This window comes from Petaurus breviceps, unplaced genomic scaffold, assembly GCF_028583685.1.
Source record: "Petaurus breviceps papuanus isolate PSGF00001 unplaced genomic scaffold, PetGlider_PUasm1.0 227, whole genome shotgun sequence".
Lineage (NCBI taxonomy): Eukaryota > Metazoa > Chordata > Mammalia > Diprotodontia > Petauridae > Petaurus > Petaurus breviceps.
Genome location: NW_027185896.1, coordinates 16,357,646 through 16,373,878, shown reverse-complemented (window position 1 = coordinate 16,373,878; position 16,233 = coordinate 16,357,646). Strand labels below are relative to the sequence as shown.

Genomic DNA, 16,233 nt, shown 5'->3' with positions numbered 1-16,233 from the left:
TTATATAGCAAAAAGCTTTAAAACAAAGGTAAATTGGTTTTCCTTTCTTATTTCTGGAAAAGAAAGTGAGGGATGGAGAGAAAGTAACCATAATAGAGAAAATTCATACTGGTAATGTGAATTTTTATAGTGATCTATCATGTACAGGGTACTCTGCTCACAGAAAATCAAGGTCATGAAGCATATGCATTTTTCTCCCTATTTAGGACAGAGAGCCAAACTTGTGCTTTCACTGGTGAGGAGAGTTTCCAATGTGCAAACTATTTTCACCAGGGCAGAATGGCAACTGATTTGTGACTTAAGAGAGTTCCCTAGAGTACCAAGAGGTTAAATGACCTCAGCATGGCCATACAGCTACTACATGTTAGAGGCAGGATTCAAATCCAGGTCTTCCTGACTTTGAGGCTAATCCCATATAGCCTACATCATCTTGCCTCTCAGTGCAAGCATTATCATCTCCAGTTTATAGATGAGATTTATCCTCAGAAAGTTAAGTGACTTGGCCAGGGTCATTTCAACCCAAGTCTCCTGGTTTTTGAACTATACTCCATGCAGACAATTGTTTACAGCACTGTTCAGACCACTGAGCCACTATGTGTCACTCAGAATAGCATCCAGATGGGTCACAATTCCAAAGTCAGAACCAAAGACAGGCCCCTATTTGCCTGTGGTCCAGAAGTTAGAATACTGGCTTAATCTCCATCTCCCAGTATAAACCAGGAAGTTGGGGACTGGGGTGAAAAGGAGACTGAGCTGGTTACTTTGAATAACTTTCTGTATCTATAAGTCTGCCCCAAAATATGAAATCCTATCCATTTAAATCCATATGAGGTTTCTTAGGATCATAAATTTAGAGCTGAGAGGGACCTTAAGCGCCATGTCATCAATCTCCTCATTTTACAGAGTAACAGTCTAAAAGACTTGTCTTAAGGTCCCTCAGAGATTAGCATGGAGCCTCCTTGAAGCCTCCTATTGTCCCTTGAACTTTCTATAATCACCCCCCCCCCCCACCAAGGTTAATGGGATATAAGGTCTTCCCACCCATTAAAGGCCTCAGGTGGAGGCCATTAAGGGAAGCTTGCTTAGGTGGGGCTTGATTGTACAAGGCTTTCACACGTTTTGTTAATTTCTAATGAGGCACTGAGTCAGGAGGGTTGTGATGCCTTCTGGCTCAAAAAGAGGATACATATACTCTGAGGTTAGCATTTTATTTTGGGGGTCACTCATTGCACCAGATGTTGGTGCTTCTCTCTCTGGTAACTATATATGTATTGCCTTGATCAGACAGTTGAATCTGTCTATTGATCTGTGCTAATTTCTTAGACAGTTAGAAGCCCTGTTGGTCTTTATTCCTCTGCTTGTATTTTCTCTGAAGTTCAGGGTGCTGACTTTTCCCCTGAACTAGTGAATGTAATTTAAAAAGTTTGTTGACCCCTTAAAGAGCTATCTTTCCTAGTAAAGCAGATCTAAGAACCTGTGCTAGCAGCCATCCTCGGGATGCCAGTGTGGTTGCTGCTACACCCCCTCATCAGAACATTTACTGACTATCCCACTTATGTGGAACTTACATTCTATTTCACTTTCTGTGTATACGTATAGGGGCAGGAGGGAACTGTCTTCAGGAGAGGCAGAGTACCTTACAAGCACTGTGATAAGGCCCAGGCCTTAGTTTCCTATTCAATAAAATGAGGGGTTGGACCAGATGGTCCAAAAGGCTCCCCTCAGCTCTAATTTCTGCTTTACCCCTTTGCATCCCTCATTGTACACAGAGAATCAACAAATAGTTACTCAATAAATAAATGAATGGATGAAATTAAAAAGAAAAACAACAACACAGAATTCAAAGCCCAAATACCTTCGCTTGCTATTCATGCTGCCTACTTTGGTCCAGGTGTCTGTCTCGGGGTTGTATACCTCCACAGTACTCAGACGCAATTGGCCATCGTATCCTCCAATGGCATATAGGAGTCCGTTGACCACAGCCACTCCCACACGGCTACGGGCTGTAGTCATGGGTTGACACTTCTCCCATCGATTGGCGATGGGATCAAACACTTCGACCACATTCAGCGAATCACCTGCATAAAAATTTGCTACTCAAATTAAAACAAATGATCCCATACATTTAGTTTTCTACTTATGCCAAGTGACTAGACATTCACTTGATTCTAACCATCTGCAGAATGAAAAAATACCCTAGGTATCTCCTAAACATTTATTTTCAAGACCAAACTTAATTTGTGAGTACTGCCATTGTAAAAATTTCGTTCATGCTATGCTTTCTAGGAGATCAGACAAACCCAAGACCCATGTCAACCTCAGTAGAAGATAGTTTTCAGTACTGAAAATCAGTTACAATCAAGGAAACTCCTGGCTTAGAGCGAGTGGTGGAGAAGGAGCCTCAATGTAATTTCCCATGTGTGTCATATAGAACATTCTGTTAGAACCATAGTTTTATGTTAATGGCTGGAGAGACACATACATCTCTGAATATCAGCCACCTTCAGAGGCCCCAGTGGGTAACAGAACTACTCTGAGAGCCAGAAAGGCCTGGGTGGAGCCCAGGGACATCCGAGTCCCGTGTCTGGCGCCTGTGGGTCCGGTGTCTCTTCATCTCTTTGTGCTTTATAGCTCAGGCAATTCTCCAAGACTGCAGGGTGTGGAGGTGGTGTGTTTGTCCTTCATTTTCAAAAAGGACCATGACGTCAGGGAGATGATGACATGACTTGCAGCTGACTTTGATTTCAGTAAGTGTGCAAAATCACTAGGCTCACTTTTTCCTCCAGAGTTCTCCGGGTCCAGTGGCCAGATATTTATCAGGACAACTGGAGAAGGCCCAGGATGCAATGGGAGACTCTGGTTCTTTGAGGCTAAGGTCTTTTTCAGTTCTCACTTTGAGTGATTTAACACCCATTCAGTGAATAGGCCTCTTTAAGAAGTGAGTCAAGAGATGGCCCCTTTAATTTAGGAAAAAAAAAAATCAAACTGGGAGCGAAAGCCCCTAAGGGTTGCGGGCCAAAAGAGAAACAGTTATCATTTGAATTCACTCTCTGCTTGGGCAGGGACCTATTGTAAGGTTTAAGGGAGTTTTCTCATTCAGGAATTCCCTATACCTATGAAGTCACAGCTTCAGGCCCTATCCTTATTAAAAATTTAAACTCTCTTTTATTCCAAAGAGCTCAGTATGCCTATTTTCTTCTAGATGACATAACCATTCCAGTCCTGCACTGCTTCAGTGTTACCATGGCTGGGGTAGATTTCTCAAATGAAACTGTCTCTTATCTTGTGCTGCCACTAACCCAAAAGCAGGAAAGTGGATCACCTACTTTGTTTCATCCACAAAATCCTTGGTCAGGCAGAGTGAAGAGTAAAAAGGAGAAAAAATGGCAGGACCCGATTACCAAAGCAATGAGTGAATAACCCAATTTAGGCAAGTCTCCAATATCAGAGCTTTAAGAAAATAACTAGGGGTGGCCAGGTAGCACAGCGAGTAAGAGCACCGGCTCCAGTGTCGGCATGACCTGGAGATAGAATCCTGGGCTCAGACACTTAGCACCCACCCAGAAACACCTGGCCGTGTAACCTTGAGCAAGTTACTTAACCCCGATTGCTTAAAAAAAAAAACTCCCTCCCCCCCAAATAACTAGAACTGCTACTTTCTTAAAGCTCTGATATTAGAAACTTGGCTAAATTGTTTTGGCCTAAGATTGGCATGATTGTTAGATTCTTTACTCTCTCCTCTCCCCCTAATTAGGTGTGCAAATCTTTAATCATAAACACGATTGGAAAAGATGCACATTACTTATACTCAATATACATTAACAGTATAAACACAGTCATTTAAAAAAAAATCAAGAAGTGCACAAAAGTAAGCCAAGTACTGGAAAGGGTGAAACCCAAAGGGTATGCTGCTAAAATCCCCTCTGATGGGGCAAAGGGAACAATTATCATTTCAAAGGGGAGCTGCAAGATACCTGCTGAGTTAAGCCCTCCCACCGCATAGATGAGCCCGGCAATGGAAGTACAGCAGCGAGGCCGAGTTTTGAAGGCCAGCAAGTGTGGCCGGCGCTCTGGCATGAGGTGATAGTCTTTGGCTTCATCCACCAAGTCCCTGAAATGAAGTGCAAGGTAAGAAAGATGATTTACTCACATTTAACCAAGAACAGACTGCCAAATTCCAACATAAGGCTCCTTCCTCCCAAAAGAAATACCCAAGTTACCCTTTCTCAGATAAAAATAGGGATGGCTGTCAAAAACCATGGACCTGAGGGATCCCAAATGGCAGCATGATTGTATATTGGTGTGAGTTCTGCGGAGTTAATGAGGGCAAGTCTCCAGGCATGTGTTCATTCCTGAGTCAATTATTTCTTGTGTTTTGTGGGAACAAGCAAATGCTTCCTTGCTAAGTACAAGTACACATTCTATTGCCCTGCAAGTCATTTGGGAGCTTAACTATACTCTGCTGATGGGCTGGAGTTAATAACCAAAAGATCTGCTACTTAAAAAAAAAATCAATAGGGAAATTAAAAACCCACTACCAGAGACTAGAAAGCAGTTTGATCGATGAATCTGCCACAGGGGGGGAGAACTTCATAAACTGAAGAAAAAGGAGGGGGTTGGGATCAGGAAGAAGAAAAGAACATAGGCATAAGGCTTTGCTGAAAAGGGAAAAATTTTTTCATTACTATGAACATAAGAAACAATGCCTGGACTGGTGAACATTCTGAGATGGTAGATGTTCCAAATCCAGGTGCGTGGGTGATCTAAATACGAGTTAATAATGTTTGGACTGGCAGGCCTAGCCTTCGATCACTCCAAATTACAGTTCTGGGTATCAATAATAACCTTCCCTCTCTTCAAATTGTTTTGACCCACAACTTTGCCTTGCACAATTAATCTAAAATCCATCGGATCCCTCATGTAACAACAAGTCCCCAGCAGTAACAGGCAGAGATGTAGCTGCCAACTGCCAACTAGGTCATACACTACCCCCAAGCTAAGAATTAGCTTTTGTCCATGGATTAAGGCACAGGTCAACAGGAGGCACATAAACTGATCCCCACTAGCATGGAAAGGCTTAGCAATACAGAATGTAATAACTTAATTCGCCTAAAGCAAATTGTTCCCAGGTTTTCCTAGAGTTGAAATGCCCTAGCAATATGAAATGAGACTGAAACTACTAAGTCACACTGGAGAGTGTGGGGGAACTAGACAGGAGTCTCCTGATTTCCTAATACTTCTGTCTTTGGAGAGGCAGTGTGGTATAATGGAAAGTACAAAAAATTTAGAGTCAGAAGAACTTGGTTCAAATTCTAGCTCTTACTTTCTTGCTCTGTGACCTGAGTAAGAACGTCATCTTTGTGAGCCTCCATTTCTCTTCCTCTGTCAAAATGGGATAATAATATTTATACCACCAACCTCCTCACAGTGTTGGTATAAGGGAAGTGCTTTGTAAACCTTAAAGTGTCACAGAATTGCAAGATGCTATTAGTGGATCCAGAAACAAGACAGACTTAGACCTCTTCCTACTCCTAAGGTGCTATTCAGGACGGCTGCCACACTAGAGAAATAACACTTAGGAGCCCTGTTCTGGGAACAGGACTATCTGACCCTTGGGACATAATGCAAAGTCCTCCCTTCTAAGATAACCAACTCAAGTAAAGCATTAAAAAAAAGGGAGCTTGGGGTGGCTAGGTGGAGTAGAGAATAGAGTACTGGCCCTGGAGTCAGGAGGACTTGAGTTAAATCAGGGCTCAGACACTAAACATCTACTAGCCCTGTGACCTTGGGCAAGTCACTTAACCCCAATTGCCCTGCCTTTCCCCCTCCAAAAAGCAAAAGAGAAAAAGAAAAAGGAAGCTGTTCCAGCCCTGTTGAATGCTATTTTATTCTCATGCTAAGAATACTGCCCAATTAACCTTCCCAAAGTAGTCACTTTAAAGGGTCAATCCCAACAGCATACTGAGAGACAGATTAGACCACCATAGATTGGAATCATAGGTGGGCATTATAGGTGAAAGAAATGATAGATGTATAAAAAGGCAGGTAGGTGATAAAACTCAAGGAATGTTTGCAGAATGATGACTAGAGCAACTGGCTTCAATGAGGAGTTCACATTGGAGTAGGAATAGGGAGGGATAAAGGTGAAGAGGTAGGTAGAAGCCAGACTCAGAATGCCAGGCTAAGAAGTCTTGACTTTATCCTGCAGGCAACTGGACTGAATAGTCTCCAGCCATTGAAGGTTTTTGAGGCAGAACCTGGGGTTAACAAGATAATGTAGAAATGAAGTCAGTACTTTGATGTGTTCAGAATAAACTAACCAGGGAAGAAACTACAATCAGGAAGACAAATCAGGAGGCTACTTAAGCATAACAGGAGCTGAACTGTAGTGATAAAAGTAATGGGGAGGAAAATGATTCAGAAGAAATTAGTCTTTTCCCTAATGCTCTGAGAGGTGGTTTAGGCTGTCCAGAGAGTTAGGCCTCTATTGCCTGCTAGGCCCCAACACCATGGAGATCCAAGTGGAACCATGACAAGAAATAAGCTTGGGTTTTTTTTTTTTTGGGGGGGGGGGTGTCCTATGCTGTAGAACCATCTTATAAATGAAGTCTTCTTGATATATGGTGAAAAAGGTCCAAGAAGGACCTACCTGCTTGTTTTCCAGTTTTACTCCAAAGCAAATAGTTCTATAAGGAAGCTTAGGATTGGATGGGAAAGGAGCTACTTGGGCAAAAGTAGAGAAAGAGTGGCTGGTTCTAGAAAGAAGGAAAAAGAGGGAGTTAGGTATAACAGAAAGGAAACAAGACAGTAAGGATGTAAAAGATGAAAAAGACAACAGACTGGGCCCAGAAAGGAGAAAAAAAGGGGGGTACTGAGAATGGTTTAAAAAAAAAAAGGAAATAGCAGGGGGGTGCTAGGTGGTGCAGTGAATAGAGCACCGGCCCTAGAGTCAGGAGGACCTGAGTTCAAATCCAGCCTCAGACACTTGACACACTTACTAGCTATGTGACCTTGGGCAAGTCACTTAACCCCAATTGCCCTCCAAAAAGGGAAAAAAAAAAAAGGAAATAGCAAATACATATAATGTTGTGGTTAAGAATAGGAAAAAAAAATTGGGTGGCTAGGTGGCGCAGTGAGTTAAGCACCGGCCCCAGAGTCAGGAGGACCCAAGTTCGATTCCGGCCTCAGACACTTAACACCCACACAAAAAAACTAGCCGTGTAACCTTGGGCAAGTTACTTAACTCCAATTGCCCTTCAAAAGGCAAAAAAAAGGTATATATTTTTGTGACTGTGATTATGCAAACTACTGGGTAAGCTGGTAAGTAGCTTTTGAGATGGTAGACTTTCAAAGCCAGATGCTAGACCAACCTAAATATCAAAGTGAGGCCAGTAGCCTTTTTGATTGGCATGCCTAGTCATCACTATCCATCCTAATTTATGATTTCATACACCAGTGCTAACCCTCCTGATCCCTAAGTCTCTGTGGGAACCCCCATGTCTCCCTGGAGTCCTGGGTAACTAAATTAAAACTGTTTGGTCTGAGATGACAATGAGATCTAGGAAATATGCAAATGCCCTCTGTGCCACCCAAGTGGGCTCATGAAGCTGTTCAAGAAGGGAGCTAGAAGTGCACAGGAGATTAGGGGGATGGGAGTGGGGGATAAAACCAGGAGTTTTTGGACAATCTGTAAATTTAAACACAGAGTCATGGATGAGGAAGGGGAAAAATATAGAGAGAAGGGGGGACAGACACCCAAAAAAAAGGAACAGGAAGTTTTCTTCCTTCTGTGAGGGCAGGAGTCTTTACATGCAGCCTGGAACATGGGGGTCTACTACCTCCTTCCTAGGATACAGCAACAAAAGGAGCAGCTCCCGGCTAGTGTGGGTGTGCTTCTATTCCTCTCTAAGCTGCTCCCTGTACTGACAATAGGAGTGATATCTAAAATCATCTTTGATGAAAGGAAGTGTGGCACGTTGGTCCTGGTTCGAGCATGGAACTTGAAATCAGAAGACCAGGTGCAAAATCCCACATCTCTCATTCATTAGTTGTATGTTCTTGGCCAAGTCATTTCTGAGTCTTGGTTTCCTGAGCTATAAAATGGAGAGGATGAGGCTTGGACATCTCACAGGATTAAAGGAGATGATGCTAAAATAGAGAGAGGTGTTGAAAATCGTGAAGCCCTTGACAGCTTCCCACGCAGCAGGCCTAGCTCACCTGCACTCATGACAACAGCGCACCAGGTCATCTTGCTGCACCCGGTCTGACAGGAACTGGGGCCGGCAGAGAGGCAGGCGGATTTTGGACAGGAGCTCGGGAAGGCAGGGCTCGCGCTGCTCCTGATCATACCTAATCCAGGCCAATGCAGCTTCAAACACCTGCCAGGCAAAAGAACAACGACACATGGGCTACAGAACCTCTTTTTGAAAGTCAGATTCTTTATGAATGATAAGGATGCAAAGAAGCCCAGCTTGAGTTAATGGCCTCACTGTTCTCCTGGGCCGGCCCCCCGAAGTCATCGTGGACTCCACCTTTCCACCCTCCACAGCCAGCGGGTCATGAAGCCCTGGCAATTTTCATTTCTTTCACACCCATTCCTTATTCTTCACTCTCACAGCCTATCTCGGTATGGCCTAGCCCCAGTGTTGAAGAGAATATTGCCCCTCTGCTCAAACAGCTCCTTAATCTCTGCTACCTCCAATCGAAACGCTGTGGAATTTAAAAGGTTCTCCACTCCAACATGACCCCACCCCACCTGTCCAACCTTGTATCTTGCTGTTCTTCAGTTTGGACCCTTCCCTCTAGTCACTGTCTTGTGAACTGGACATAGTCAGTCGGATTGCTTATATGTTTATGTTCTTCCCTTTTCTTGGAATGGCTTTTCTTCTCTCCTCGGCTCATACAAATCATTCAATCAATAAACATTTGTTAAGTTCCTTATTTGTGCCAGGCTGGGGCAGCTAGGTGGTAAAGTGGATAGAGTGCTGGGTCTGGAGTCAGGAAGACTTGAATTCAAATCCAGTCTTAGACACTTACCAGCCTGGATAAGTCATTTAACCCTGTTTGCCTCAGTTTCCTCATCTATAAAATGAGCAGAAGAAGGAAACGGCAAACCACTCCAGTGTGTCTGTCAAGAAGACCCCAAGAGGTGTCACAAAGAGTAAGACACGACTGAAACAACTGGACAACAACAGTAACAGTGTGCCAGGTACTGTGCTAAGGCCCCAATCAAGTCCCAATTCCACTGCTCTCCTTCACAGTGATATAAATTCTTAAGTATGTATCCAATAAACAGTAAGTAGTTTTAAAACAAAAGCTTATAGTTACATAGCCTTTCACTGCTCAGCAAGTACTACATGTGTATGCGTCTGTGTCTGTGTGTGTATCTCACGTACTTTGTTAGGCAATGGAAGAGAAGTAAGCATACCAATATAAGCACATATAGAATGTCCCAAAAGACTTATGCGTATGTGTACATAGATATATCAATCTTTTAGAATTCCTTCTAATCTTATAGTACTTTGGTGCCTAAATGTATTAGGACCATAATGAATGGTGAATTAAACAATTTGGCACTTAATTGTACTATCTTCCAGTTGCTTCATGGGTTTCAATGTTGTGTCCCCAAACAAACTAAGGGGAATGTGTTTTGAATGCCTTCTGCATTCCCAGTGCTCCCACCTCACTACAGAGTACACAGCAGGTGCTCAATAAATCCCTGTGGACTGCCAGAGAATCTCAAAATAGGACATGATGAATGGAAACATCAGTAGTCTCCCCCCCAAAATAGTTTAATTAGAAAATTATTTATTTTGCTTATTTCCATTAAATAGAAGCAACCTCTAAGTATTCCGACTTGAACATGCATGCCTCTCTCTCCCTTTCCTTCGCTTCCCTAAAGCAAGGGGCTTTAGCCTTCAGAGGCTCAATCTTCTCTTCCTAAAAAGGTGACTGTGAGCATCAAATGGGACCACATCTGTTTTGTTCACTTTGAGCAGTACCTAGAACAGTGCCATGAGTCACTGGGCACCTAAATGGGGCGCTCCATGTCATCCTCTTTGAAACCATAGTGCACTGTGCTAATGTAAGCTACTGTGATGAGCCACTGAAGGAAATACTCCAAGGAATCACCTTAGGCCTCAGCACTTCAGGGTGGGATGGGAAAGAACTACATCTTGACCTAAACTGTGGCAAGGAAATCACTTAGTCTTGACTCGTTGACCAGGCTCCATGTCCAGTATAAACTTTCTTGTTTGTGCTGCCACCTAGTGGTCCCTGGAACCACAAAATGCATGACAAGCATCCCCAAATTCAGGGGGGTGAGTATGCAAAACAGGTTCCACTTTTGAAATTACCTTGGATCAATATTTCTAAGCAAATAATTCGATGACTATGAAAACTGTGTTCTTACCACTTCACAAAGGTCTCTGAGAGAGCACGCTAATCATTTCTATGAACAATATCATCAGAGGGCATTTGTACAGCATGGGTTCCTTTCCAAAGCACTTACTTTATCCTCAGCCCGTTGAGGTATCTAGGACAGGTATTATGAGGAATAACAGATCTGCATGTGTAAGTATGTGAGGCCTGTAGCTCTGGCCTTTACTAGTTATATGACCTTGAACAAGTTACTTAACCAACCTCCTACCTAAGGCTGTGGTAAGGAAAGTGGTGCTAAACCATAATGTGACAGAAATAGTTGCTATTATCATTTAAAGAAGAGAAAAGGAGGCACAAGTAGACTGACAAAGAGATGTGGGTGAGTAATTGCCCGAGGCTATGCATCCAAGTCAGTAATACCTCGAAGACAAAGAAGTAAGCATTAGGGCTGGGCCTAAAGCCCAAGTGTCCTAATCTCATAGTGATTAGGGGAAGCGGTGTGGAAAAAGCCTTACAGTATTTGGAGCTGAAAGAACTGGCTATGAGGCTTACAGGCTCCAGGATTTGGGACAAATCCCTATACCTCTTTGAGACTCAGTTTCCTCATTCAAAAAAAATGGAGATAATCAATCATCCCTGCACTATTTGTGAGTTGTTGTGGGGAACAAAAGTGTCTGAGAGTATTTTGTAAACTATTATTATGGACTTTCAGTCCATATGACACTTAGCACCAATAGCTTGAGGCTATTCCTGCTGCCAACCAGTCACCCTCAGCCTGATCTATGAACCCTTGCCTGCCTGCCCCCAACCTATCTGTTCAGTCCTTTCTCCTCCACCCAAGATGTACCTGTGTTGTTCCCTACCTAGCTCTCTAGCTACATGTGTACATGTCTTATCTCTCCAATAACACTGTAAACTCCAGGGCGTATGCCATGTCTCATGCCTTTGCATTTGACCTCCCCATCACCTGAACAGAGCCCAGGGTGCTGCTGCACACACTAAGTACTCACTAAGGGCATACTGAAATGACAAGATGGAGAAATATTTGAATAAGGGGGCTAAGTTGTCTTCTTGGACCCCTATCACTGTTAGACTATGGACAAGCACATCAAAATTCAATTCAATTCTTACTCATTAAAAGCTTATTATGTGTGAAGCACTGTGCCAAAAAGTAGGAATGCTGATGAAGTTTGGGGTGCTAGGAACCCCAAAATTCAAGGGCAAAGGGTGGGTCTGTCTCCAAAGAATACATCCACTAAAGTCGTCTTTCAGTCAGAGTAGTGAGGTTTTATTATACACAGATGGGGCAGGAAAAACTTCTAGGAAATCTGCAGATTTTGTGAAGCCAATAGAAGCAGGCAAGAGTCTAAAAATCTATGCAATTTAATGGAGATAAGGTGATACTTTTATTCAGAAAAAGACCAGAAGATGGGATAGGATTAAGGAGTGACAAGTGGCCTGGGGTGGTCCAAAGGTAACACAGAAAGGGTCTAGGTAGGATTAAGGAATATCAAATAAGCTAATTAAGTAATCAAGGTGGGCCAGGGCGGGCTTGAGCCCGAGGGTTGCTTTCAAAGACATGGCCTTTTTCTTTTAGGGGTCCAGATCCTATCACCCCATCAATATTAAGATGAAAAATAATATAGCTCCTGGGCCCAAGGTGCTAATAATGTAATATGGACCACAACATGTACATAAGCAAATATAAAATGTGTAGGTAGAGTGTGATAAGAGCAAAGGAAATTGTAGGAGGAATTCTGAGATGGAAGAGAATGTTTTTGGCTCAGGGGATCAGGAAAGGCTTCGTGGAGAAAGTAGCAACTGAGGGGAGTCTTAAATAAAGGAAGAAAAGAATTTCAGCAGATGGAGATGTGGAGAGAAGACACTCTGCTCTTCTCTTCAGAGTTCATGGGAAGAACAAAAAGTCAAATCAGAAAAGGCATCACAAAATGCATTTTGTCCATTAATGACTGAAAAAAGACAGCGTTCTCGCCTAATGCTTTTGAGAAAGTCCACTGTTCCCCAAGTACCTGCTCCTCTGATTTCACATTGAGCTCATCCCGAGACACCAACTCAAGGACATCGTCAAAGGGTAATGCCAGGAACTCTTCTGACATAGACACCTCCACAAAGTGCTGGTGGATGAAACTGTTGGCCGAGTCGTACAACACAGCACACATCATGGTCTCAGCAAACTGACGAACGCCCAGACAGTTCTTGGGGTGAAGCCTTTGGATGCAAGGAAAAGAGAGAAAGGGAGAGCTCAGTGGTGGGGAAAGCTAGAGGAAGTTTTTCATCGTTTCTTGGGTTCCTTCTGGAAGCACAGAAGAAAGAAGTCTTAATCGTGGCTTTGCCACTATATATCACTGTTTAAATTTTGGGTGAGTCACTTCCAAGGGAGCTGGGCTAGGAGATCTCTAAGGTCTGTTCCAGATTTAAAATCTGATGTTTAAGTCAGATTCTAAACTAAGATGTGTATCAGCAAATGCAATGAAGTAAAATGAATTAGGCCAAGGGGAGGAGGGAGAGAAAAAAAGAGCACTGACAGAGAAAGAAAATGAGCCTGGGTATGAAATTATAGCAAGGCATTCTCTGGAGATCTGCAGCTCTTTCATTACAGGATGAAAGGATTAACAATGCGAAGGAATGTTCTTTAAAGATTCTCCACTACACCCCCTCATTTTACAAATGAGGAAAATTAGGCAGAGAAAGGTACAGTGACCTGCTTGTGGTCTCAGAGGTAAGTAGGGAGATCCACCCAAATCCTCTCTCCAAATGCCTTGCCTTGTACCCAGATTCTTTGCTGAATAATACCTACAGCTCCTGGTTCTGACTCTGGATCAACGCTGTATAGATCATCTGTCAATTCCAAAATAACTGTAATCTAAGACAAACAGGGAAGGTTTCTTCTTGTTGGTTCCTCTGGGAGACAGTGATGGTAATAATAAGCTTGACGGGCCCTTATCAGATGACAAAGCACAAAGACAACAGATCTGTGGTGATGCACCAATGAAATTTCCAACCAAGGTGATGCATGTTTGGTGAAGAGGAAGGCAGCTTCAGGCACTTATCCCAGCACTGAGATTCTGCTTTGGTCTCTTGTACTAGTGGTTATCAGCTTTTGAAAATCTGCACTTACTTTTCACACTTAAGATGAGTCTTGTCTGCCTTGTCTGGCCATTCTTTCCGAGTCTCCTTTGCTGGTCCACCAGCTTTATCACACCGTCTAACAGAAAGTATTTGCTGAGGTTCTGTCCTGGGCCCTTTTCTCTTCTTTCCTGATAACCTCATCAGCAACCACAGGTTGAACCAAGGCTTTATCACCTTTACAGAGACAACTCTGAGATCTATATATCCAGGCCTAGTCTCCCCCTGAGCTTCAGTCCTGTATCACCAATTGACATATCAACATTTCAAGAGAGATGACCCTGAGACATTTTAAAGTCAATGTGTCTAAAACGGAATGTATTTTCCCTCTAAATTATCCCCTCTTCCAAACACCCCTGTTTCTGTCAAAGGCACCACCATCTTTCTAGTCTCTCAAGATAATCATCTCCACTCCTCACTCCCCCATCCTCCGCATATTCAATCAGTTGCCAAATCTCGCTGTTTCTACCTTCTCAACATCTCTCATACCTGACCCTTTTTCTCCACTCATAAAACTATCACCTCAGTTCAGAACCCCATTACCTTTTGCCAAGATTATTCCAACAGTCTCCTAACTGTTCTCTCTGCCTCATCTGCTACCAAAGTAATTCTTCTTAAGTGTAGATCTGACCATGCGACTACCCTACTCAACCAACCCTAGTGGCTTCCTATTGGCCCATGGACAAACATAAACGCTTTTGTTTGTCCTTTAAAACTCTCCAACACAACCTGGTCCCAGCCTATCTTTCAAGCCTTCAAAGACATCATTCCTCCCCTCTGATATCCAGACACACTGGTTTTCTCTCTGTTCCTCATACACACAATACTCCATCCTATATGCATGGAATCCAGGCCTTCCTTCCTGACTTCCTTATTACAGTCTCTCCTTCGGATGAAGTTCAAGCATCAAGCACTTTCTTCGTGAAGCCTTTCCTGATCCCCTCAAAATACTAGTGTTCTCTCTTTCAAATTATCTTGCTTTTAATTACTTTGAATATGTTTATATTTATACGCTTTATATCTGTATTGTATATATTTTTATTTGTCCATTAAAATGTAAGCTATTTGGGAGCAGGGCTGTTCCATTCTTACTCTCCACAATTTCTGGCACATAGTAGGCCCTTAATAAATACTTGTTGGTCAGTTAATGTCTCTCTTTTTATTTGAGATCATAGGTGAAGAATCTGCGTGTTTATCAAACACACAGAGTTCAAAGATCTATCCTATGTGCTCCAGTTTAAGCTAGGCATTTCTAACACAAATAAAGATCAACCTTACATAACATTCCAAGGTCTACAAACTTTTCTCACAACAACACCGTGTGCGGGAGCTGACGTAAGTATTATTCCCATGGCACAGCTGAGGAAGAACCTCAAAGAGGCTAGCTAACTTGCCAAAGGTCAAGTCTAGGAACCAGAAATGAAAGCAAGGTCTTGCGACTCCATACCTGGGGTTCTTTCTAGTCTACCACGCTGCCTCCCTAACAACAGGGCAGCTGAGCATTAAAAAGGCTTTTATGACCAGCACCAATTGAATAGGATGGTTCCTTTAGTTTAGCATTGGTCTGAGAAGGTCCTATTTATGTTCTTTTTAGAGTAGAAGCCAAAGAGCTATGGAAATACTGGAATATTAACCACGTGTGCGTTTTCTATGCTATTACATGGAAAAGCTTCATTCCCAGAGCTTGATTTTCAACCTTGAAGGACACAAAATTCTGCCCCTGAAACCTGACCATAGTCTTACTGGCCATGAGAGTATTACCAAAATATTCTTAGTCTTGTGTGAAGAGTTTTGAAATAATCCCAACAATCTTAACTCCTCCGTCAGTTCATGGTTTCTATAATCCATTTCCTTATATTCTCCTTTGAAGAGGCTGATGCTAAGTGCTTCCTGGGCATTAAGAAATAGTTGAATTGAATCAGACAGAATTCTTTTTACTTTTCTTCCCTTAGACGGAGTGGTGACTGCAAAGGAACAATAAGTACCTGGCTGGAAAATGAGGCATTCTTTTGTGGGGGGGGGGGGGGGTACTTTTTGGAGGGGTAAGGACAGGGCAGTCGGAGTTAAGTGACTTGCCCAAGGTCACCCGGCTAGTACATGTTAAGTGTCTGAGGCTGGGTTTGAACTCAGGTCCTCCTGACTCCAGGGTTGGTGCTCTATTCACTGAGCCACCTAGCTGCCCCTTTAAAATTTTTTTTTGCTTTTTGGAGGGCAATTGGGGTTAAGTAATTTGCCCAAGGTCACATAGTTAGTTTTTGTGTTAAGTGTCTGAGGCTGGATTTGAACTCAGGTCCTCCTGACTCCAGGGCCGGTGTTCTATTCACTGTGCCACCTAGCCACCCCCTAAATTTTCTTTTTCAATGGGAACTTAATTATTAACAAATATAAACATCCCACTATATGAAAATGAGTAAAAGATGGGCTTGTACAAGGAACTATGACCTCCTGCCATGTGCAGTTTGTTTTTAAGCAGTACCTCTCTGTGAAATGAAAAGTCATGCTAAACCTGCCCTGTTTGTGGCCCTCGCTCTGCTTCTCTGCTTTCTTATGTGCATTTCATTGATGCTCTTCTCCTGTGTGTGTGTGTGTGTGTGTGTGTGTGTGCACATGCACACGTGTGCAGCTACCACTCACTAGCTTGGACAGGTAGAAGGGGACTGGGACGCCTTGCTCCACAATCACAGCTGCTGTGATGCCTGGGGCTGG

At 43.0% G+C, this 16,233-nt stretch overlaps 1 protein-coding gene across 2 annotated transcripts in view; it reads right to left on the bottom strand.

Moving 5' to 3' along the window:
- Nucleotides 1–16,233, bottom strand: part of KLHL18 (kelch like family member 18) — an 84,494-nt gene that overhangs the window by 18,771 nt on the left and 49,490 nt on the right. Inside the window, exons 4-7 of one of the 2 annotated variants that reach the window (XM_069095915.1) lie at nucleotides 12,411–12,609; nucleotides 8,218–8,378; nucleotides 3,975–4,111; nucleotides 1,856–2,093 (exon numbers count right to left, since the gene is read on the bottom strand). In XM_069095915.1, coding sequence (XP_068952016.1) covers nucleotides 1,856–2,093; nucleotides 3,975–4,111; nucleotides 8,218–8,378; nucleotides 12,411–12,609 — 735 coding nt within the window. The remainder of the gene's footprint in view (nucleotides 1–1,855; nucleotides 2,094–3,974; nucleotides 4,112–8,217; nucleotides 8,379–12,410; nucleotides 12,610–16,233) is intronic. The other variant, XM_069095916.1, reaches the window with a different exon arrangement.